Source organism: Asparagus officinalis, chromosome 6 (genome assembly GCF_001876935.1).
Source record: "Asparagus officinalis chromosome 6, Aspof.V1, whole genome shotgun sequence".
Taxonomy (NCBI): domain Eukaryota; kingdom Viridiplantae; phylum Streptophyta; class Magnoliopsida; order Asparagales; family Asparagaceae; genus Asparagus; species Asparagus officinalis.
In genome coordinates, this window is record NC_033799.1 from 31758148 (window position 1) to 31783735 (window position 25588).

General features: G+C 36.1%; 1 protein-coding gene across 23 annotated transcripts; it reads left to right on the forward strand.

The window, feature by feature from the left end:
* Positions 16930 to 25454, forward strand: LOC109844250. Of its 23 annotated transcripts, none has more exons than XR_002247933.1 (13): positions 16930 to 17090; positions 17392 to 17457; positions 18029 to 18106; positions 18284 to 18492; positions 18780 to 18892; positions 20020 to 20227; positions 21039 to 21296; positions 23064 to 23213; positions 23494 to 23616; positions 23887 to 23962; positions 24064 to 24167; positions 24799 to 24864; positions 25002 to 25163. XR_002247933.1 is itself a non-coding variant. In XM_020413220.1 (11 exons), the coding sequence occupies exons 7-11, from the start codon at positions 21097 to 21099 to the stop codon at positions 25312 to 25314; spliced, it is 567 nt and encodes a 188-aa protein (XP_020268809.1). In that variant the 5' UTR covers positions 16930 to 17090; positions 17392 to 17457; positions 18029 to 18106; positions 18284 to 18492; positions 18780 to 18892; positions 20020 to 20227; positions 21039 to 21096; the 3' UTR covers positions 25315 to 25454. The 23 variants fall into 23 exon arrangements, 4 of the variants coding, with proteins under 4 accessions (XP_020268809.1, XP_020268807.1, XP_020268810.1 ...); XR_002247934.1 differs by having other exon boundaries at positions 24064 to 24101; XR_002247935.1 differs by lacking the exons at positions 24799 to 24864; positions 25002 to 25163 and adding an exon at positions 25249 to 25451 and having other exon boundaries at positions 24064 to 24101.

Consider the following 25588-nt stretch of genomic DNA (forward strand, 5'->3'; position numbering starts at 1 on the left):
AACTATGTTAATAGGTAGAGCCTCCACTAAATCTGACAGCCCTTCTCCTGGGGATGACATGAGGTGATCTACTAGTGCTCTGACCTCTTGTTGTTTATTAATTTTTACTTTTTAAACTTTTAGGGCTCAGAGGCATCAAAGAGTCGAAGGGTGATGAGTTCGTGCATAGTCGTCGTTCGCCGTATTTTCACTAGTATGGAGCCCACAATAGTATTATGTTTTCATTCAGTTATTGAGTTTATACTCATATTGTTAGGCAATTTGCCTTAGTATGATTTCTAATTGATTTCATGTTGAGACTTATCATGTTATTTCAGACTCCAGATGTATATCAGTTTAGTTATTTTTGGGAACAGATTTCATTTATGAGTATATATCATTCTGCATCATGTCTATTGTATTATTATTTCCTTTATTTACCGCGTTTTGTATCCTTCACTTCTATTTGATTTCACTAGAGGATCTTACTGTGATTGGTGAACCATGTTGTTGTACGGTGGAGGTGCATGGTAGGTTTGACATCTCTGGGTTCACCTTGGACTACAGCAAGTGTGAAAATTAGAACGTCACAGTCGGTATCAAGCTCTAGTTATAGTATCCTTAGGATCATCCTGTACTAAGTCATGGAGGCTAGAATATAGTTTCTTAGGATTCATGTATAGAGTTCGCTAAAATTTCCTAGAATGAGTGAGGATGATATATGCGTATATCTCAAAATTTTAGAATTTTTTTATAAACAACTATTTATGTTAATCTAAAGTATTTGCATGAATACTATGTGTTTTATGAGTACTTAGCGTGATACATTATGTTACGTATATATGTATGTTTGCGACTCATTTACTGTGTCAATTAAGCTCTCCTCTTGATATTATAAATATCAGGATGAGGACGTGGTTGAGGTAAACTCATACCTGGAGAGCTAGGTAAGACCTCATTTACTGTGTGTCAATTAAGCCCTCCTCTTGATATATAAATATCAAGACGACAACGTGGTTGAGGTAAAACTCGTACCGCGGAGCAGTCTGGACAAGCAGAACATGGGCCACAGTAGACTCCATAGTATCTTGATCGACTTTATGGCACATCGTTTACAAAAGATTTTGCAAACTTGAGGAGCGAGAGGCGTATCTGTTTCCGTCTGGCAGTACCACTTTCAGGAGTTCATCACCGATTGTACTCCTCGTGCCAAGTGAAGAGGCATACCAATGAGTAACTAGACCACCACAATCAGCTGTTGATAGAGCCGTAGAGCAGGAGGCTTGGCCTAGTAAGATGAGAAAGATATCAAACATGAGAGCATCATAGTTTTGGGCACACCGAATTCATGTGCAACCTATAAATGAAAGCAATATGTGAAATTTTCTTAACGTTGACTCAGTAACAAACAGAAGTTAGATGTAATCAGTGTAAAGGACATCACCGGAGGATAGCAACGACTTTAGATTTTGCCATAGCAACAAATATCTACTTATTTGCTGAGAATTTTGTACTTCTTCGACAAGATCAAGCTGTTCAGGAAACCTAATATCCGATTGAACGAATGGAGATATACTTGTGTTAATGAAGAAATCAAAACCAGCATAGTGATGATGACAAGGACAAGAGGCCTATTGGGATCTAGAGAACCCCAGGCAACGGGATAAAGTTTTATACACTAGCCAAACAAGGACAGTATAAGAAAGGGAGCATAACATGATTCGAGAAGCGTCGTAGCACCAGAGTTCAGTGGTACATGTTACAATTATAACAAGACCAGACAAAGAGTAAAGGACTTGTCGCAGTCCACAGCAGGAAGCGCATACAGAGGTCAGGGTCGGTAGTCTCGGAGTTGCGATTACACCAGTAGCGGAGGATAGAGACACTATCTGTTATTCAATGATTGAGAGGCCAGTAGGCTAAATTGCGTATCAGAAGATTCTGAGGACAGATGGTCCCATATATTTTCGCATCATCGACAGAGTTTATAGCGCCATATCGCGAGATCATGGCGCGAGCGGAGCTTCTTCATAATTTCCTTTCAGCTCAGACCTTGTTTTATTTATCACATTATTTTATCTTTCATGCCTTTCATGAGTAGGCTTTAGTCTAAAGCACATCCTGCAGATGTTCTGTTATTAGTCTCTACTCATTTAGGGGATATATCCCTATTAGAGAGTACATATACGGAGCTGTATCATCAGTCTTAGATGAGTTTGAGTTTCTCATAGATCTGATCGTGTTGCGGATGTCGGTTTTTGACGTCATTCTCGGTATGGATTGCTTTCATCCTACAATGTGCAGTATCGATTGTTTTGCTAAAATAGTCAGCGCTGTGAGCATTCGTTGGGTTTGTATCGATAAGCAACCTCATAGAGTAATCAGAATACGGAGTCATTTCTGGAATACGTTGAGGAGTATGATGCTGAGGGACGGTGTGCTGATTTGTGTGAGACTACAGTTGTCTCAATTATCAGGTGTCTTTTAGGACATACCTGAGTTACCTCCAGTGAGAGAGGATTTAGTCCCGCATCAAGTTACAGCAGCCACAATACAGATATCCTGGACACCCTCTCGTATGCGTACGCTATTTAATAAGGAAGCTATGAGATAATTAGGCTAGATGATGCTATCTAGAGTCTTACTCACTGGAGTATCTGTTATTCATGGGAGCACCAATCCTCTTCGTGGAGAAGGACGGTAACTTATGATTATGTATAAATTATCGTGAGTTGAACAAGTTCACTATCTGGATTAGATAGGATTTATGACTTGTTTGATCAGTTGCGGGGAATGCAACATTTCTCGAATATTGATCTTTGTTTTGATTATTTTTAGTTGCGAGTTTGGGAGATGGATATTCCCAAAACCGCCTTTCTGACTCGATATGAGTCTTTCGAGTTTCTTGTCATGCTATTTGGGCTGACCAATGTACCCACGATATTCATGGATTTGTTGAACCAGGTTTTTCATCCATATTTGGACCAATTCGTGATTGAATTTATTGATGACATCCTTATTTATTCGAGATTGTAGGCAGAGCACGAGCAGTATCTATGATTGGCATTGCAGACTTTGCGGGAGAATTAGTTGTATACTAAGTTTAGTAAATATGAGTTTTGGCCATCATAGGTCAGATTTTTTTGGGCCACATCATCAGCTATACGAGCATTACAGTAGATTTAGATAAGGCCGAGGCAGTACTAGGATTGAGAACCGCCAAAAATGGTTATAGAGATCCGTAGATTCATGGGTTTGGCCGGTTATTTCAAGAAGTTTATTCAGGACTTCTCAAAAATTATGATAGCACTTACACACCTTACAAAGAAGGATGTACAGTTTGTTAGGGCACAGAGTGCCAGGAAGCCTTTGAGATTATAAAGGCTAAATGATTACAATAACAATATTGAGTATTCCGAGTAGTGATAGACCTTTGTCGTGTACATGGACACGTCATTAGCAGGTCTAGGAGGTGTGTTGATGCAAACCCAGAGGGTAGTAGCTTATATCTTATGGTAGTTGAGGACGCATGAGCAGAACTACCCCACACATAACTTAGATTTAGCAGCAGTAGTTTTTGCACTGAAGACATGGAGACATTACCTGTATGGCGTACAGTTTGAGTTATTCACTGATCACCAGAGTTTGAAGTATCTTTTATCTCGGAAGGAACTCAATCAGAAGCAGCGGTAATGGGTTGAGTTTATCAAGGATTATGAGTTCGCTATTCAGTATCATCCGGAGAAGGCGAACGTCGTAGCAGATGCTTTGAGCAGGAAGCATCGACATCAGACTGCGACTTTGAGGTGCTCGTTATATCGAGATATTCACACCCTTAGTCAGTTGTACTTTAGGTCAGCGATTAGCGGGAGCAACATATTTTTGGGAGCTTTGTAAATGCAACCATCTTAGAGTGATAGAGTGGTCAGAACTCAGCTTGAGGACTCTTGGATTCAAATCTGAAAGGAAGAAATTTCCAAAGAGCTTAAAGGCTGATTTGATCTTTGGATCAAATAGAGGACTTAGAATGAAGAATCGATTAGTGATGCCAGGAAATCCACAGCTAAAGAAGAACTTATTTGATGAGGCGCATCATACCAGATACATAGTACATCCAGGTACAACAAAAATGTATAAAAATATGAAGAAACCCTTCTGGAGGAGCTTCCAGGATTTGTTCTGTAGTAAGTTGTGGTATTCTAGTATTTTTCACCCGCAGACAAATGGACAAACAAAGAGAGAGAGAGAGAACCAAGTATTTGAGAACATGTTGCAGGCACATATTAGTGATTTTCAGAGTAGCTGGGAAGAACATATCCCAATGATTTAACTTACTAATAACATTTGTTATCAACTGACTTTGGCATAGCACTGTACGAGGTGTTGTACGGGGAGCATTGTAAATCGCCCATTTGTTGGACAAAAACAGATGACAGTTAATTTCTTGGACTGGAGCTTGTGAGACAGACTACAGAGAAGGTACTAGTAATTCGAGAGTGTTTTCTTACAGCGCAAAGTCATCAGAAGAGTTATACAGATCAGAGACAATGACCGTTAGCGTACCAGATTGGGGACTATGTTTTATTAAAAGTATCGCCAATGAAGTGTGTTTAGCGATTTGGTAGACGTGGAAAGCTTGCCCCGAGATACATAGGTCCGTTCAGGATAGTTGAGCTCATTGGAGCCATTTCGTATCGGCTCGATCTTCCAGCATCGATGTCGAGTATGCACGATGTCTTCCATGTTTCGACGCTTAAAAAGCATTTACGCGACGAGGAGCAGCAATGAGTGTTAGACGCGCTAGAGATTGAGCTCCATGATGATTTGACTACGATTAAGATTCATGTTTGTATTCTTTCTAGAGAAAACAAGAGACTTAGAAATAAAGTGATACCTTTAATTAAAGTTCAATGAAACCAGAAAGGAGCTGAAGAGGCTTTTTGGGAGCACGAGGAGGATACGCATCTCGACTTCCCGCACCTGTTTGAGCAAGTAAATTGATTGATTATAATTTGTTTATGTTTATGATTATTCATATGATTATATTTATATTTAATGCTAGAATGAGGATATTAACACTTAGCTCCTAATTATTCAGAACACATGGTATATATATGGGGGTTCCTTGTTTGGATTTTTTGCCCGATGTACTAGTTCCGCTTAGTTAGGGGTTAAGTGAGAGTATTTTAATTCTAGATTCGAAAACACTATTTTTTATGGTTGAAAACACTATTCACCACCGGGGTTACTATTTACTAACGGAGTGACTATTCACTGTTGGAAAGTGCTAGTCACCTTTGGAACTACTATTTACCGCCAGAATTATTATTCACTGGCATCGTTAATGTTTACCGATTAAGACTAAGTAATTTAGAAAGCTTATTGTGTTATCGGTAGTTACTATTCACTGCCAGACTATTCATGCAGTTGTTTTGTGCGCGAACGTCGTGTGGTCGACCGCTGGGTGTGCAGTTTGTTTCTCTGTGTTTGTTTGCACTATTTTTGTTGTGTTCATGGATTTTGAACCATGCAACGTTATACGTGCAGTCATGGTCACACGCTTTTGAGTATCCCAAGGGGATTTTGACGAGTTTTTGATCTACTTACCTATGAGTCAGTTAACTAGTACATCGCACATGAAATTTTGCGACGAACTTCACTCTACTATGCTATTATTCCCGCATGAGTGTGCGCTAGGGTCAATGAACCTATGTTATTATTTTTCGCACGAGTGTGCGTTGGAGTCGATGGACCTATGTTATTATATCCGCACGAGTGTGCGTTGGGATCGATGGACCTATGTTATTATATTTGCATGAGTGTGCGCTAGGTCGATGGACCTATGTTATTATATTTCGTATGAGTGTGCTCTAGGGTCGATTGACCTATGTTATTATATTCACACGAGCATGCATAAAGGTCGGTGAACCTATGTTCTTTTGTTTCCGCATGATTTCGCGCAAATATAGATATGCGATAATACCTATTATCGATCCGCACTATGATGCAATGATATCTATTTGTCGATCCGCACTATGATGCGATGATACCTATTTGTCAATCCATACGATGATAACTATTTGTCGATGAGCACCGCCTAATACCACTTGGGATATAGCGTCGATATACCCTTCGTACAGACCATTGAGTCGGATCTTAGGATGCTTAATCAAGCAATCTGTCCCGCACTAGGGTGCGATGAGGCTTGTGGGCCGTACTTCTAGGATGCCTATTTGGTAATCCGTCCCACAGGGCCACACTCATGTTCCGTACAGAGATGCGAGGAGACTAATGAGCCGTGTACATTATTTAGGATACCGACTTGGTGGTCCGTCATGCATGATAATGCGATGAATCAGAAACTTGCAAGGAGTTGCATTGTGACGATTGTTGATAGCCTAAGTTCTGGCGGACGCCAAAAGTGATTATGACACATTGTTGATACATTTGATTGAGATACCTTGTTATGCGCGTACACAAGATTCATATGATGATTTCTATTATGATGCCTTACTTTACATTGATGTTTCCTTTCATATATAGTTCAGGATAAATGTTTAGATATCTATAATTTGGGACATATGGTATATACATGAGGGTTTTCTTATTTGGATTATTTCGCTCCACGTACCAGTCTCGTGTTGTGGGTTTCTAAACATTGATTTCCTTTAGATTGTTTATCTTTAGTTCGGTGTTAATATTTAGTTATCTACCATTTGAGATATTTGGTATATACATGAGGGTTTCCTTGTTTGGATTATTTTGCCCGACGTACTACGTCTCGAATTGTAAATTTCTATGTATTAATTCCATTATATGCGGGGAAAAAGATGTAGGTAGACTATACTTAATAAGTAGAGCATCCACTAAATCTAGCAGCCCTTTCTCTAGGGGAGGATGGAGGTGATCTTGCTAGCACTGTGATGCTATTGTTGTTGTTATTTTTCTTTTATTTTAAACTTTCAGGCGGCTCAGAGCATCAGAGAGTCGCAAGGTGATGGAGTTCGTGTAGTCGCTGTCGCGTACTTTCACTAGTATGGACTCCACAGTAGTATTATGTTTTCATTTAGTTATTTGAGTTTGTACTCATATTGTTAAGGCAGTATGCCTTAGTACGATTTCTAGTTGATTTCATGTTGAGACTTATCATGTTATTTTAGACTCTAGATGTATATCAGTTGTATATCAGTTTAGTTATTTTGGGACATGATTTCGTTTATGAGATATATCATTCTGCGTCATGTCTATTGTATTATTATTTCCTTTATTTGCCTATTTTGTATGCTTCACTTCTATTTTATTCTACTAGAGGATATTACTGTGATTGGTAAAATATGTTGTTGCACAGTGAAGGTGCATGGCAGGTTTGACATCTCTGGGTTTACCTTGGACTGCAACCAAATGTGAAATCTGAGGCGTCACAAATTCAAATATTATTCTATTAAGTAAGAGTAAGTTGATAGATTGATGAATTCTTATTGGATATACATAGTACGAAGATAAGGATGCAGTTTAAATTAAAATGGTAAATCTAAATAAAATTATTAAATACCAAATTTACAAATGTCTATAAAATGAAGGGCGTATATGGAAAAACTAAATAAAATAATGAGACAAATAATATCTATCCCAAAGGTCGAACATGAGAACAACGTAGACCTACAAATGTACATAATGTGGATGTGATATTTATAAAATCCACCAAACAAATTAAAGAGATAAAAGTTATTCTCAAAATTATAAAAAAGAAAAATTAAGAAAAACAAAAATTATACTCCTTTTAAATGCACGAGTTTGGGAAAAGCTTTCCATAGTAAAAATTACCCTGCACTATTTTAAATATTTAATTTAAATTATAATCTATTCTAATACCCCATGAACTATCTATAGCTTAATAATTTAAATAATATTAATAAAATATATGCAACAACTTTGTAGTATCAGTTTATTACGTGAAGTATTAAAAAAAGCAAAATTTTTTAAGAAATATAAAAAATAGTCTCAAAAGTTTAAAATTACACAAAATAAAAAGCTAAAAATTTATAACATGGCAAAGAAAAGAGTAATTGTATGATATTTTTTCATTAAGATATATAAATATAACTTATAATTTAAAGTTTACTACCCCTTTTTAGAATCTGAAAATAGTCAAGTTGATACTGGTAAAAAATAGTAATACTGACAGATTAAAAATATCCAGTTAAAGAATAAAAATTTTAAAAATATATGATAGATTAAAAATTGATATTATTTATAAATTAAAATAACTGCATATAATTTTAGCAATATGTTAGAGCAGTAAAAATACATAAGTATCATTAATTGATAGAAGACTAAATCACAAAAAATTGATAAAAACTATAATATAATACCTTAACATTTATTGATTATAATTTATAAATATTAATCTCTAATGGTAATAATATTTATAGGGTAAAAAATTATAAAGATTTATGTATAGAGAACTATTAGAAAATTTAGAGATATCCATCAAAAAAATCAAGCAGTTTTCATTTCAAATGGAATTTGGAACATCGATGAATCACTTCAATTAACATTAACATAAGTTATATTTATCAAAAAACACCGACTAAATACCCCATGAAGAATATATTGAACAACGTTGCTTCAATCAAAGAAATATTCTTCAAGGAATATAAAAGAAAAATTACCTTGTCATGACTCTGCATAAGCAAAAAATATAAAATCTTCCTCTTTCTTTTTCTTATATAGTATCACGATCCTGCGTGTGAGTTTATTTAAGGGTATGACTACTAACAAAGGATCAATTCTTAAAGACACGATCAAAGATAATGATGTAATAGCACTATTAGAATTCAAGATCTCTAAATATGATGGTAGTATATTTCATTACTAAAATTCTTATTAAAGACCACTGAATATAAAATTCACTTTATATCTTTCTCAAATTTATAAAGGAGATATGCATGTTATCGTAAATTGCATCAATAATATATATCAATCTAAAAATACAACTTACTAAAGAAATAAGAGAATAGTAAGTAAACCAAACAAACATCCATATAACACCGTAAAGAATTTTTTTTTATATATTAAAGCTAATATATAATGATCTTTTAGAGTAAGCTGCCAAGGCAAAAACATCTTCATTAAGTCTCTTTATAAATACAGCAAAAATTTAGAATTACTAATATATGCAACCATTATAACATTCAAAAGATATATGATCTTAGAAACATACTCTAAAATTTATACAATTAAATCTAAGAATAATTTACCAATACACAAACACACTATCGTACCTTTAAGGGAATGATAACTATCATTTATAATAGAGTTGAGCAGTGGTTCTATATTTGTAAAGCATGCAACAAGAAAGTGAATAGAGATGTTAATAATAAATGTCCATATGATAAATGCTGTAGAATCGCCGATGATGTGGTACCAAGGTTAAGTGATATTCCTTCTTTATGAAATAAATATATCAAAATTGAATACGAATTGCATAATCTAAAGCAAATTGATAATGAAAGATGTAATGTATTTAGTTTAAATCCTCATTGAAAAATGACACTGTAACAACCGTAATTTTTTGATACGTATTTAAATAAAATTTTCTAGTATTTAAAATATTAAATATTTTTATAAAGTATTAGAGTATTAATATTTTTCCTAATTTTCTAAAATTCTCTACGATTCAAAAATATAGTATTATATTTATTGGTTTTGCCAAGTATAAATTTAATAGTTACGGTGAATACTTTTAAGTTATTATTTGGTCATTGATATTATTAATGATCTTCTTATTATTAATGTAAACATGAGCTTAGGTCATTGATATATATATATATATCTATCTACCCTTTAAAAGAGCCAGTTCCTAAAAAACTTTATCCTCCCCAAATTAACCCTGAACTATTTTAAATATACCAGAATTTGACCTCCTACGCGTAATCAGCATTAATCTACACTTCGGTAACGCTTTCCTCTCCGCAGAATCCGAAGAGGTCATCGTTACCTAAGCGTCTTGCTCTCCGCTGAAGCCGAAGAGTTCGTCGGTTACTCTTCTCGGCGCCCCACGAAATTCCACTCACTCAACAGCCATGGATGCCTTATCTCCTCCTCAAATCTCCTTCCTTCTCTCCTCATTTCCTAACCCTAATTCGATCCGTAATCACAAAATACCACCTTCCTCCCCAAAATCGAAGAAAGGAGACTACATTTCTTCTCGAACTTTTACATTTCTTCTCGAACTGTACGCTGCTCGGCGGCGAACAAGCCCTCGCCGTCCGCTGAGGTCAGGCAAGTTCTTATTTCTCAACCTTTAAATTTAATTTACAGGGTTTTTTTTGGTTCGAATTGGGAAATTAACTGATTTAATTGGGGATTCGTGATAGCAGTACGCTAGCTTGATTGAGAACTTGTGTATTTGTACTAAACCCTAGATTTAATTGGGGATTCGGGATAGCAGTACGCTTCATTTTATTCTAATAATTTTGCCCTATTTTCCGATTTTCTACAGATTCAATCGACAAGCGTTTAAAAATACAAACAGCAGCTATATCGCAACAATAAAGTAAGTTTAGTTTAGTTGTCTGTGATCTCTTTTATTTTTGCAACCACAAATTCTATTTATTTAGTTTATTTGTGCAAAGGAGTTCATGAATTAATTGCTATATCAATTCTGTTTTGATCAGAAATCCATACAATTTTTAATCTAACTATTTGTTCAGATTTGATATGAATATATTATTTACGAAAATTCCAATATTTTATCTATAAAGGAGTTGAATGAATTCACAAATCCTGTAAGAATCTTTCTTTGTTCTTGATGGTTATCCTACATTAAGTTGTAGCAATCAGTAAGTCTTTGGCCCATTGCTGACTAGAATTTTAGTCATTATGCATTTTCACAAACTATTGTTCTAGGTATTGCGATATCGGCTGTTATTAATAATATCAAACTTGATTATGTTCCTTTTTTTTATTGAAGCAATGTGAAACCAAGGCCTGGACATGTTCTGTTGCTTATAATGTTTGTGATTCTAGATGTATGATTTTATAGAAAAAGTTGATGATGTTTGTGCTTTTGACTTGGGTATGGTAATTGATTGGCGTGGATCAGCTGTTGTACTTTGCTTTTTAAACATTAAGTTGATGAGATTTTCACTTCTAACATAGTCTCTTGCATCTATGCTCGTGCCGAACAAAGTAAGAGGCCGCAAAGAGTGATTTACGAGGAAAGAAAAAGCCTCCCATTACCAGATCATTCTTAAGCGAACAGGATGAGGATGATGACAACCTGGTCGGCCATCATCAAGTATAGTCAGAGCGCGCCAGCGCATGGAAAAGCAAGGGGATGATTTCACACTCGGAGAAGTCTATACTTCGATCGAGGTCCTCGTACTCCAGCCAAAAGCGCATATGTACCAAAGGGAACCCGATGATATTATAAATACCGGACAGGGTTAGGACTATTGAACTCTTCAAGGAAGAACGTAATGCGTGGTTAATTAAGACCAATCATCTAAGCAATACAAAAGATGGAAAGTGTAGATGCTCGGATTGACTCGATACAAGTCTGGGAACCTTTCCAAAAGCGGCTAATGGCAACATGGCTACAGCTGATCCTCCCACGCATGGAAGACGACGATCAAACCAACATGGGAAGCACACGTGGGCTCACACGCTGACTGCAGTATGGTGATAGGTTCGAACAGGAGAACCCCCCCACTGAAATAAAAATAGATCCAATAACGATGGTGACCGAGCCAACAAAAGCATATTCATCAGCCGATAAGTCTTCCCTCAACATTGAGAAGAGAACAAATCGTCTCATCAGCGGAATATATTGACGTCTTCGTGGCAACTATGAAGATATGTAGGGCTCGACCCCATGTGGCAAGCACGCCCATATCCAGTCGGATGCAAAACCTGCAAACAACAGCAAAGACGTTTCGTCCAAGATTATGGAAAAGCCATTGGAGCAGAGGTTAAGAAATTGATCGAATCGGATTATCGAGAGAACACATCCAGATGGCCTAGCCAATACGTTCCAGTCATTAAGAAGAACGGTAAATCAGGATTTACATTGACTTAGTACCCTGATACGACATGTCCAAAAGAGACTCTTCCTCTGCCCAATCACAGATTCATCTATCGACAATACTGTGCGGTTTTAGAGAGAATGTCTTTTATGAATGGTTTCAGGATATAACCAAATAAAAGATGCACCCAGATGACAAGAAGCATATTACACATTAGAACGCCTCTCGTGCTTTTGCTATACCGCTAATGCTTTCGCGTCTAAAAATGCAGGCCGCAATACCAACGAGCCAATGACTAAGATTTCAAGAACATCTCAGCGAAAACAGCGAGTGCTCGTGATTGATCTGGTTGAAAAGCCGTAACAAAGAAGATCACGATCAAGGACTTGAAGACATGTTCGATCTATGCCGAAGTCCATCAATGAGATGAACCCTACTAAATCCTTTCCTTGGAATGTCTACGTGAAAATTCCTTGGATTCGTTGCCCACTAAAGCGTATAGCATATCGACCCCCGATAAGGGTGAGCGATACCATGAACATGATAACCTAGAAATCTAGAGAGGCTCAGAGATGCGAAGGCGGCGATAGGCTTACATCGGCGTTCATCTCAATCTTTTCGGGAAGTTCAACAAGTCTTAAGCCTAAACAGAAAAGGGTGTCATTCAACGGACGATGCCTGCCAAAAAGCATTTCCGGAAATATCAACATATCGACGAATCTCCTGTTCTCGTTCACCAAATTCAGGATAGACCGTCTTGATTTATCTCAAGCGATGATAATGTCACGAACAGGCAGTATACCATAAGCGACCTTGATAAAGCGCGAGTCTCGATATCGATGATTGAGAAGAAGGCTCGCATTGCTATGGCGATGCAAAGATGCCGGCATTATTAGTTGGACAGACGATCTATGTCATTTAACGTTACCAGTGCGGTATATACGCAACCGGCGATGAATTGGCGTTAACGAAGTGGGCCCTTCTTTGTCGCCCAATATATTTGCACTTCAAACAACAGAAGTCGATCAAAGGACTGCCGATTTGCCGATCTTTGGCCTGGCAAACCCGACCACAGATACGGCCAGAATATATGATGACTTGCCGCGGATGAAACCACGAGGCGTTCGGGAACACTACGTCGCACCCAACAAGGTATGCCTAATTATATCTTCGATGCGTGTTCAGGCAGTTAATAGGGTAAAAACCCCGGGAGGTCTACATTCTCCTCCGGCGGTTGGGTTGTCCTAACTCCAGCGGGAAGATGTGATGCCTGGAGCTTATTCATTTGACTAGTCCGCGCTTGTCCAATAACGTAGCCCGAGTACAACGCGTTCATTTGACTCCAGTTCGCCAAGAGCTGGGATTGGGCTCGAATATCTCCCAAGCTTTTTGAGGATTTCTCAATGATTAGTCAACCAAGTCCGTGGGAGAGTTATTTGAATCAGGAACCAGACCTGATTCCCGTACCACCCAGGGAGGCCATCAAATTGCAGAATCTGTGAAGAATTCATGGAATCACATCCCTGTCTCCCGAGAACGCCAAAACCACCCCCCCCACCCACCGCTATGCCAGATGCCACCCTGGCAGCACTAGCGGTATGTGCACAGAGGATTGTAAAAGAAAGGGAAAAGTCCGCCGAAGATCACCAAGACTCTATATACGAGATCCATACGTACACGTAGAGGGACAATGTAGTACCTCGGAGCGTGCGAACAAAGAAGCCAGGGAAGGAAGGGTCGTTAGGGAGGCCACGAACTGTGAAAACCAAGCCGCTGGAACAATGTTTGTTGCCTGGAAGTGAGTATGTTTTCTTGGGTGCGCATTCAGGCTCCAAGTCCTCTCAGTAAATGCTGATATGAATTTTATTAGGCAAAAAATACGTTGATTGATGTTTGGTAGGCTTTTTGACTTGGGTATCGGTAATTGATTGGCCAGTGGATCAGCTGTGTGTACTTTTGGCTTTTTAACATTAAGTTGATGCAGATTTTTACTTCTAACATAGTCCTCTTCCATCTTAATCAGTACTTTGATTCTTGTATCTTGCTATTCCTTGGAGTCGTGCCATAAGTACCTTTAATGCCATGCTGTTGAAAACTTAAAATTATGCTTGACACGCAAAGTTTTTCCTGCCTTGTCAATGGTGGACTTAACTGTGGATTTAACTCAAATGCGGCAGGTTTAAAGATCGCCTACTTGCAATACATTTCTCAATTTCCATTGAGTGTCGAGCTTAGAGGAGCCGTCCTAACCCGCGATACTCGAAATTATTTCCGCAAGCTTAAGTGGGGTACGGTTGCGATCCAGAGGTTTAGTGCTAACGCTGGTTGCCAGAGGCTCCACCAGAGAATATTGAGACCACTGAAAATTTCGGATACCGGCCCGAGAGATTAGATTGTTATGATTGGGACAGTGTTCATAGGACAAATTTGCAGACCTCTATTGCCAAATCAATTGCTTCTAGGTAAGTTTCAACTTTCTTTGCTTCCAGAATTTTCCAATTCGACTAAACCATCGACATGAGGATTATTGCAATTGGATGCCAGATGTTACATGTTGCATGTCATAGCCGTCAACTTATAATCTTGATACCTACTAGGTCTTTGGGGCATGGTACCCCATTGCTGTGTATTACAGATAGAGGAATGGTATACATGTCGGGACTCCCCTTCTTTCCCGCCCAACCTCATCCGATCCCCTTCTAGTCAAAACCATAAACCAAGATCCTGATATTTGTCATCATAACTCTGAAAGGTGCTTTCTTTCAATTTCTCAATCTTCAGGTTTACGAAAGATTCCAAATGCTAATTCTCCTTCAATGAACACCATCAATTGGATAGTTTTTTTCCAGTTAGTTGTGAATATATTCCGCTCAATCTCGCAAAGGTTTATCTCATAAGCCATACAGATTTACCAACCTTTGGACGTGTGTAGCAGTGTTATTGAATTTACTATTGAGCACCAATCATGACTAAAAGTAGACTAAGGCCCTCGGTCGACAGTTTCCTTCTCTTTGATAGAGATTAAGATGCGACGATAATTGTTGCGCTTAAAACTTATAATTTTCATCGATTCATACTGTCGATGCTGCGCGTATATCGCATATCATTAAGGCTGTTTGAGAATTAGGCATGACTTATGCTTTCATCACTCTTTACAGTACCACCAAGTTATTATCTATCTCTTAGAACATTATCGTCTTTACCAATTCTCATATCTACTTTGCATTTGTAATTTCGAAAAGTCGTTAATCTTAATCGATGGCCTTAACATTTGCTTCTTTTAACCCAACACTGCGGCTTCTCAGTGAAGAATATACATGCCAAGGGAAGAGCAGAAGCAAAGACGATAGCATTATTACATTGCTGGACGACTCTTTACTACCTTGACGGAGATTCAAGCCTTCCTCCTGTACGGGAGTCAGATATCGAGCAACAGGGCTCTTTTATAATGCCTATTCTACTTATTCATTAACCCAGGTAATTTATTCAAAAGCGTCATCAACTACTTCGGTCCAAGAACATATGCCACTCATTAAGCTTAATGGTTAGGCAGAGTGAGTCTAACAGAATCAACCGGTGTTGTATGGATGATGCTAGGAAACAAAATTCCTAGTAGCTAAAGTATTTAATCTTCTTCTTATTCCACTGTCTCAGTCTATTAATTCTATTGCTTCTGTCATCCGCCTCTAGATTTGTGACGGACCTACGCGATATTTAATTTTATTTCATTATTCTGATCGAGCCGCTCATAATTATTTGGAATCTGTTCTTCTGCCAAATAAGCGACAAGGGAATTCTGCCTCTTTTTACCATCTCCTGATAATGCACTGCTATTGTTATTGATGCTATGATAATATTTGGCTTATTCAACTACGCTTTAAGATTGTCTCTTATCTTTTTACAGCGACTAATACCCGTTGATTCTAGATTTTCTCTATTAACTCTTGTCTAAGTACTGATTTACTGCATGAGAGTGTTTTCAAACTTGCTTTTTATCTCCTTCCCCATTTTACAGTTCTTGAGGGTTATGGGCCAAAATTGTAAGAATTAGTCCGAAGTTGCGACAAGAGATGGTTACAAAATTGAAAAGAATACTATACCCACAGCTGTAAAAATTGAACTAATACTAGAGCCTTGGCCTCTTCCGCCGATTATCTTATTATTGAGCGCCACCAGTTTTCGTTCTCGCTTCTGAAATGCGCTAGCGTACCACAGGTAATTGATTATCAATACAAATCGTTTTTAGTTCTATTTTAAAAAGCGTCAGCATACTAATTATTTTTATGTATTTCATTTTTTCTCTCTATATAATATTCAATTCAGGATTACAATACGAGGTGTTTTAGTCGTGATCCAGCCCTCATAATGAGCAGCAAAGGAGGTTCTCCTTTCTCGTACATCATGCTTTACTTGGGTCAACCTATATTGAATCATTCACTTAAGACCCCGGTGAGCGCCGCTCTCTGCTGATGCTGCTCTGCTTTTTCCCCCCCTCACTCTTTGCCCAAAGATTGCTGACATTGTTTCTCTGAAGCTTTTCATCGGCGCCACCGCCTCTCCTAATCAGGTCATTTGTATTATTGCCTTATCTTCATTGCTCTACAGGATCTTCTGCAACCCTCATAACTTATCCTACTTTTGATATATAATTTTCTCCATTAGACTTCGGTTGAGGGAGTTTTCGAGTTGCATTCCAGCTGTTACCCGTGTTCATGCTTCTATGGATATCTTTGATGTTTGCCAACTCTACAGCTTCGCAGATGGAAAGGATGCTGATGGAAGGAATTAAACATATTGAGGGTGTGATGTTCCCTGTGCTAACACAAATCTCAGGTAGCGCCTAAATTATCTAACTGAACTCAAGAGCTTGTTTATACACTTCAGTACAAAATGGGTATTTATGAGTCATTTTGTCCAGGGATTTGAGGTTGCTATTGCAGCTGGAGCAAAGGAAGTCGCAGTATTTGCATCAGCTTCTGAAGCTTTTTCTAAATCAAACATCAATTGTAGCATTAAAGAAAGCCTTGCCCGTTATCTTGATGTCACTCTTGCTGCAAAGAAATTAGCCATACCTGTAAGAGGGTAAGTTCTGAGTGTTATCTACTATCTCTAGGCATTTCTTGAGTACCTTTTATCCAATTAAATATGATGATAATAGTTCAGAGGTGTCTGATTTGGGTTAAAGTCTTGTCAATATTCTGAGTGTTAATTGTTTTGATAAATCCTTCTTCTTTTTCATATTATTCAAACATAATTCGCTCTATGTGGATGTACTTGAATATACAGAAGGTCATAATGCTATAGGAGATGCATGTTCCATGGCGACTTTTGTTATTGTTGTGCTGCTGATTGTTTTGTCATAAACCTAATTCTTCTATTTCAGGGGAAGGAATGTATACATGCAATTTTCTTAATGGATCAGAATTCACAAGGACAAAAAGGGGATCAGGTTGGTATAGTGCATTTGAATCAGTTCTTGCTGGATTAATGAATTGTATTTTGTAATCCATGCATGTTCCATGTATTATTGTTCTTTAAGGATTTCAATTATAGGTTGTGCTGTGATAATATCGAAAGTAATCTATTTGCAACCGGAAATGTTATGTATAATTTGTTGCTATGTTTGTGAGCATGTTAATATAAATAGTGAAATAGGAAAAAATAATTTAAATATAATTTAATATATACGAATACAAAGTATTAATAGAAATACGAATACAAAGTATGTCGAAGTGTTTTACTTCATGTTCTCATTTACTATGATCATTTATTTAAGGTGAATCCCGTCAAGTATGGGCATATCTTTTTGGTTCCTTATGGTAAAAATAAAAATATGGATATAACTAGAGTTGTTTTTTGTATATCATGTTTTGTTGGTCATATATTTTTAACATGATCATACGAATTCCCTCCCTGTTTTCTTTTTATTTTTCCTTTTCTTTTTCTTTTTAACAGTAAAAGAATATTGCAATTTAATATTATACCAAAAACCTTACAGTTTGTTGCTACCTGTGGAACAGGCTGCTTACTTTGCAAACCATTTACCGGTGGAACTTTTTCCAGTTATCATTGTATATGACTGCAAGGATAACAAAGGAGTAAGCATATCTGAGATTGCAGATTATCCTCTTAAGACAATGATGTTTACAAGCCAAAACTTAAAATCAATTGTTGGATTAGTAGTTGAAATATGCTCTATTTTACATTAAGACAACAATTTCGTGTTCAACTTAATGTTCTCTGATTGTGCTACAAATGTTTTCCTGTTTCCTCAGGTAAATTCCAAACAACAGAGATGCAAATCTAAAGAAGAAAAAATGACCACTTTAACAAGCTCAGCAAGTCCAGCTCCAAACCTACTGTGAATATAATCATAATCCATGTAAGAATCATCAAGCGTATCATGCAAAAGTCCTGCAGCAACAACCGTCACATTAGCACCAATCTTCGCCAACAAAAGCACCGTCTCCACACAATGTTGCAAGTACGAATCACTGCTTGCTCTCATCGAACAAATCAAAATAAGCCCATTTCATTCTTCATAGAAATTATCAATAGAAAAAATCAATTTCATCTTATATTTTAGATTCTTCAATCCCAGAATCAAAAGAGCCAATACGTAGGAAACATAACATGGTGCTTAGAAAAAGGAAAGAGAAATCAGCTATACCATAACGGGAATAAAACATTATGATTCTTTTAGCCCTAAACCAACAGATATGGCAGGAATTCGTTTCATATTTAAAACTGATTATCTATAGACAAATGCAGATAATTTGAATGAGTGGAACGATAAGAGGCAGAAACGAATCCTTGACGACTATATGTTGCGTATGTCCTATTATGATTCTGCTGTTAAGCTTGCAGAAAGCAGCAATATACAGGTGATTTTGTTTTTGTAAGATATTTTTCTTAATCTTAAACTTTAGTTCATTATCTAATGCAAGATATATAGTATGTTTTTGATGTTTCACATCAAGTCATGGTTCCAAATCTGCATGCATTTCTTATCATATGCTATGCAAATACGCTCTCCGCGCTGTACACAAAACGTAAGAACCTTCTAAGATACTGCTATCATAAATAACTCAGTAATTATAATTTAGCACGTAAAATTTGCACCTGTACTTCTTCATATAACTTCTTCTCCCATGCATACAATCTGTCTAATGTGTCCTGATAGCTTCCAGATATCATACAACATTCTTCTGAGTAATTTCTGCTGATGAGGGGCCACTAAACAGAGAAGCAGGGTTAAATATCCTAGCTCCTGCACCGAGTAAAGATTTGAGACAACTATGTAAAAGCACAAAAATTAATTCCATATCGTCTACAATTTGATTACAAATCCCTTAAGATAAATACATATTATGCACGCGCATAAAATTTATTACATTTTATTTTGCAACTATGTCGAGTGAAGTAAGTATATGGTTCTTGGTTTTTAGCATCTTGCTGAAATTCAGGCACGACACTAATTGTCATCTACTTGGTATTTCTATGACAAATTTAGGATTAATCACCAATCAATATACCAAAATGGAAACTAAACTTTGCAAATATCGGTTTACGTAATGTTATATATCTCCAATCTCTGGAGGGGAGAAAAAGTAACACACAAGCACAGAGATGATACCTGTAAGTTCAGTTGGAGCAGAGTACTGAGCACTGTTTGCTTCGAGCATGACTTAGACCTCTTTCGCAGAATCAAAGGTTCTTACAAACTGGTTCTCGATTCAAAAATTCGTTTTGTTTTTGATTCGTTTATATATAGCTCTGTAAGTTAAATGACAAATCATTTCGGTCCTTTATTATTTTTCATGCTATAGAATTTAAAAATTTTGTCGACATGCTCCACTCACTACATTACTGTATGGGATTGAACCCATTTTCTTTATGCATTTATCTTGACCAACTCATGGTTTCAAATGACTGTACATTACTTAATTGACCATATTATGCTAATTTTAACCAAGCAATGGTAAACTGTTGGGCCGTGATTGTGATATAGATTCATCTTCGAGCGGCTAGAGACCAACTCTCAACCTGCGAATGTGGAGGCTATTTTATCTACAACAAATAATCAAAAATTAACAGTGCATCATAGTCAAATTAATCTGAACGATTGGCTCCGGCATCTCTCGATGACCAAGGTTTCCAAGACATGAAACATCTTTGCTGTATTATTGATGTGAAAATTGCACCTTAATTCGGTACAGGTAAAGTTACTTGAAACTCTATAAACTATCATGAGATTTGTAGTTACATAGTAGTTAAGCTTTTATCAAAAGAATTACATCTCACATAAATACAATTTGGGATAATTCTTAGTTGCTGTTGTGTAAATTTCTTGTAAACTTATGAGGACCATTTCTCTCAGGTCAACAAGTTGCTGTTGTGCTATTTGCAGAATAGTTAACGGAAATAAGAGGGAGAGAGGGGTGATCAAGGAACAAAAGCTATTAAGCGAGAGGGTCCTACTAAGCTGGAGGATGGTGAATCTGCCAATTATAAACTAAATTTTTTTGGAAAATCTAAGATTGTAAAACAGAAAAAAAATGGTAGCGATTAACTACAGAAAATGTTGACAAGCTGTTTATTTGTATTATAGAAAATTGTTGGCATATGTTGGATGATTGCGGACAAATATGATTCAAGATTTTGCATTGAACAATTTTTCCCAATAACTTACAATAAAAGTGCAATCATATACAAAGTTATTTTGTCAGTTATTCTAATTGGGTATTCTATGTTTTATGTAGCCTTAATTTACTCTCATGTAAATAACATTTAAGTTCTTATTTCATTACTTCCATTCCATGATTTTATAACAAAACTTTATAAATACAATTATAAATTTTTTAAAAAAACCACGTGCATTGCACGTGCAATCCAACTAGTATATATATATATATATCTATCTATCTACCCTTTAAAAGAGGGAGTTCTTAAAAAACTTTTCCTAGCCTAAAATACCCTTCATCTATTGTAAATATAACAACTTTATCCCTTTTTATTATTGTTAAACAGAGTTCAGAAAATTGGGAGCCCTAATCCTTCGTTCCTTTCATCCTCCTCTCCGTCGGTTATGAAATCCTTCGTTCCTTTCATCCTCCTCTCTGTCGGTTACGACTTCACTCTAGCAATACCCTCCCACTTTCTTAAATCATTAATTGCCAACGATGAGTATTATTGCCCTCATCATCTCCGCACCTCCCCTGCCATCATCTCCCCAGTTCTTAGATTTTGGGCATTTGTTCGGATCAAGAAGGAAAATTATCGAAGAAGGTAACATTTCATCCTTTTCTAAATTTGATTTTGATTTTGAAATTTATATCATCGTTATCTTATTTACGGTAGGAGCTTGTTAACAAGATTTGAGTGCAAATTATTTTTTTGTAAAGTGCATAAATGTATTAGCCTTCTTAAGTACTTTGTTGAATCGTTGCAAGTTGGAAATACTTGAGGACACCAGGTCTCTTTTCCATTCTGAGCCCAGTCTTTTTCTGTGGTTATTCTTTATTTTTTCTGTTTTCAGTTCTTTGTGATGACAACAGTGTCATGTTCATAATACCAAAAACCTCATATCAATGCAATTGTTTAATTTAGCAGGTCTGTATATGAAGATTGTTATGAAAGGACTTATGAAAATTGTCATGTTCATACTACCAAAAAACTCATATCAATGCAATTGTTTGTTTGTAGAATGTTGGATCACATTGTAACCTTTGTTCGCATTGCCATGACCTCCATACAGCTCTCATAGGAATGTTCACAACGCCTTATCTCAAAATGAAACACCAAATAAAACTAAAAACAAAATCAAAAGCAATTTAATTCCTTATTACAAAATTAGGATTCCGATTCCTTATATACTTTGGACTTGGATTAGTATATTTTTTATAAATAAAGGTAAACAGGAGGGGAAAATCATCTCTCTTTTCTGTTTCTAATTACTAATTCTACAAAAGTTAAAGCCAAAATAACCTTTATTGCATTGATTCAAATATAATGCTTCCCAAATAGTACAATGCAAACAACGTTGCTTTTAGTTAGGTCTTTATATAAAATTATCCTAACTACAAGTAGTAATGTAAATAATGTGCTGTGAACTTAAGTTTTTACTAATATAATATAAAAAGTGGAATGTTTATTTTGGAAGTTAATTACCAATTGGTAGCTCACACAATTATAAAAAATAGAGTAGAGTTTTGCATTCTGGTTAAGTTTACAAAAACCACAAATGTGCATACTCTGTTTACCATATGCATATATTCTGATCAAACATATCTGAAGTAGAAGTCATTATTAGCTTATAAACATAGTTTCTTTAGCTTTGTTAGTAACCATTTAAGTTATGCCGACCACCTTAAAAATTAAAGGCTCGTACAAAAATGCTCATAAATGTTTGTAAGGCTCATTTTGGTCTATTATTCATTGTAGCTTTCCACTTGGCCTGTGCTTTTCCCTTAGCTAAACTTGAGCAAGTTAATGAACTGTCATGTCCCTGTCACCAAGTTCCATATTTGCCAATGTTTTTTTACCATGTAGCTTATATGTCATTGATCTAAAAATATGGGGTAAGTGGGTAACTATGGCTTAGATGTGAATGGTATAAGATTGAGGAGATAAATCACTTGATGAAAAGCGTTAAGGTGGAAGATATGTAGGCTGAAGAAGGTCATTGATAAAGATGAATATATGATTCTGATGGATAGATAACTACTCAAAGGAGGTACGCTCTAAATCTGTTTGTATCATTTGCTCTTGATGTTGTCTACGTTGATATAAATATCAAAAAATGCAATAGCCAATGCACAAGTGAGAATGCTTTGTTGTTTTAAGGTAATATGAGGAATACAGAAGCATTAAAGAATTTGTGTATTACTTATCCATACATATCAGGCCCAGTGGTTAGGATCATGAAGAGAATGGAAACATAAAGTACTTTATTATTCAATTTGAGTACCAATATTTTCTACCTGGAGCATGTGTAGGACACAGTATTGTATCCATAAGTGCCATACAATCAATAAAAAAGCTTACATGTTATAGGCTTGGTGACTATGGAGGCATGATGATGAGAGTGATATCGAGAGTAGAGGAAATGATGGTGCAGTGCTCTGTGGAACCAGTAGTAGAGGAACTCGACTGGACCCATATGAAGCAAAGCCATCATTACTGCTCCATCAGACCTCCAAAAAGGTATGTTTCGAGCGCTTGGAATGAACGATCGTCCAATATATTATAACAAACCATTGAGCATGATCTGGTCATCCCTGTCTTTGTTATTTTCATAAAAAATCAAGAAATATTTATTAGATCCAACAGAACCTTTGATAACAAAATTAAAGCTGCAACGTCTTACCGAACATTGATTTTCTACATGTTAGCAATAAGTTTCTTAGTATGAATAATAAGTTTAACGTGGTTGCTATCTATCACAGTTTAATAACAAGTTTAACGTGGTTGCTAACTATCACAGTTCTTCTGTTGGTGGTCAGCGCTTATGACAGGATAGCAATCAAAATTAATGGAAGTGAAGCTGTTACCAATTTTGACACAACTACTTATGATGGTGAAATACTTCCTCAAACCAATAATAGTGGTATTACTGGTTCGTATATCTTACTCCTATCATAAATAAGAATATTACTCCTATCATCATTACTTTGAGCATAAATATATATTGGCTATATTGCTTAGAAAAAATAATAGTGGTATTGCTTAGGGGAAAAAAATTCTTTCTCTGGTCTGTTCATTATCATAAATAAGAATATTACTCCTATCATCGTTATTTTGAGCATAAATATATATTGGCTATATTGTGACTGCCCATGCTTTTGGTGGCTAATTTTTAGCCTTATAAATTTTCCAGGCACAAATAGCACTGAATAATGTGGATGCTGCGATACAAAGTTTCAAAAAACCACTAGAATTAGAGCCAAATGATGGTGATATATCTTCGTAAATTTTATTTTTTTTAATTTCTTAAGCATGTTTCTACCATACTGATGTGTTGCGATCTCTCTTAAAAATATATGTTTGTTTGAAGGAAAAATAAAGGAGGAACTTCTTGTTGTGAACAAGAAGGTAAGTGGAATTATGAGGCCATTTGACTGCATCTTCAATTACTCGAGGATTTTATATAATATCTCTGTGAGTAGCATACATTTTGTTTACTCTTGCTTGCATGCTTTTTTTCTTCAGCTCAATTAGCACTTCGTTCATCTCGTTAAACATTAAATTCAGACATCAGAAAAAGTATACAGAGATATTTATTAGCTATCTAAAATTGGTAGTGGTAATAGGATAACAGCGAAAGATGTAAGTGAAGGATTTTCAAACATCTATATTCCTATTATTAATAAAAAATTATCCAACAAAATTTATGCACGCGCAACAAGTTCTCTATGACTAAATCTTAGCAAATACAAAACACACAAAAGATTTACAAATAAGATATTGCTTGATTTTAATAAGCAATTTAATAGATCAACACACGTTTAGAAATTATTTGCAAAATATTAGTTTTCAGATGATACTGAATGTAGAATAATTATTCAAAGCATACATTAAAGATGACACATAAACTAATACCTGAAACATTAAACATCAAACATGTTATTTTCAAACCCATAATTAAGCCAAAGATGCAGTTTACACTCTTCACTCTTTCTTCTCTCTATGCATTGTAATAATAATATAACATTCAGACTTATGTTCCCTTGTGCTTATAATTGCTTGATTTGTTGAGACTTACCCTGTTTATTTTACTATACATTGCAAGAGCGATTGAAAGAAGCTAAAATCAAAACATGGAAAAGTTCAACTTGGCAACATCACTGTGGATATGGTGCTCATCTTAACAAATTATGGATATGTCAATTTTATGTTTCCCATGTGGCTATGTGGGCAACACACCTATTACTAGCACATAGCCGATAGTGTGCGGATAACGTTAATTGATCTCAAATCTTTGAATTTTGATAGGTTATAGGTGGAATGAGAGGAATGACTGGATTATTGTGAGAAACATTATTACTTGATCCTGATGACGTGAGTTTGGTTGTAATATATGCTATGTATTGAAGACAAGTGCATTTTTTTTAAAAATATTGCAAAAAAATAAAAATTTGATACAACATCAATAGACTTTTGGTGTGCTTCCTTCTAGAATGTCTGAGCCTGGCCAAAATATTTAAATAAATGACGCAACGTTTATATTTTCTGCTACAAGCGGTGGGAAGGAGCCATTGCCCGAGGGTCTTGTGTGGCTTCTTTTGACTGGAAAGGTGATTATTGACTTGCTTCTATTGTAATCACGAGGACAATTTTCATGTATTTTCCCTAATTATTGCCAGTGTTTGTTTGTTATTTTTGGTGCTGTTTTACATGATATCTTATTGTGTTCGGAGAAAGATGCAAAAGTAAAATGCACCTTAAGCAAGGTAATTTCTTGAATAATTTATATTCATTTACTTATTTATTATTAATGCTAACTTCCGTAATTACCCCTACCAAGTGTAATTAGCGTAAATAAAACACATATTAGAAGCTTACGTGTCAAGAGAAAAAAA

Bases quoted from the DNA above. Each gene is read 5' to 3' on its own strand.
- LOC109844250 (XM_020413217.1), top strand. From the start codon at position 21,097: ATGAAATCCTTCGTTCCTTTCATCCTCCTCTCTGTCGGTTACGACTTC. The intron at 23,214-23,512 runs GTATGTTTCGAG...GTTGGTGGTCAG, and splicing joins TCCATCAGACCTCCAAAAAG to CGCTTATGACAGGATAGCAA. The intron at 23,626-24,063 runs GTTCGTATATCT...GTTTGTTTGAAG, and splicing joins CAATAATAGTGGTATTACTG to GAAAAATAAAGGAGGAACTT.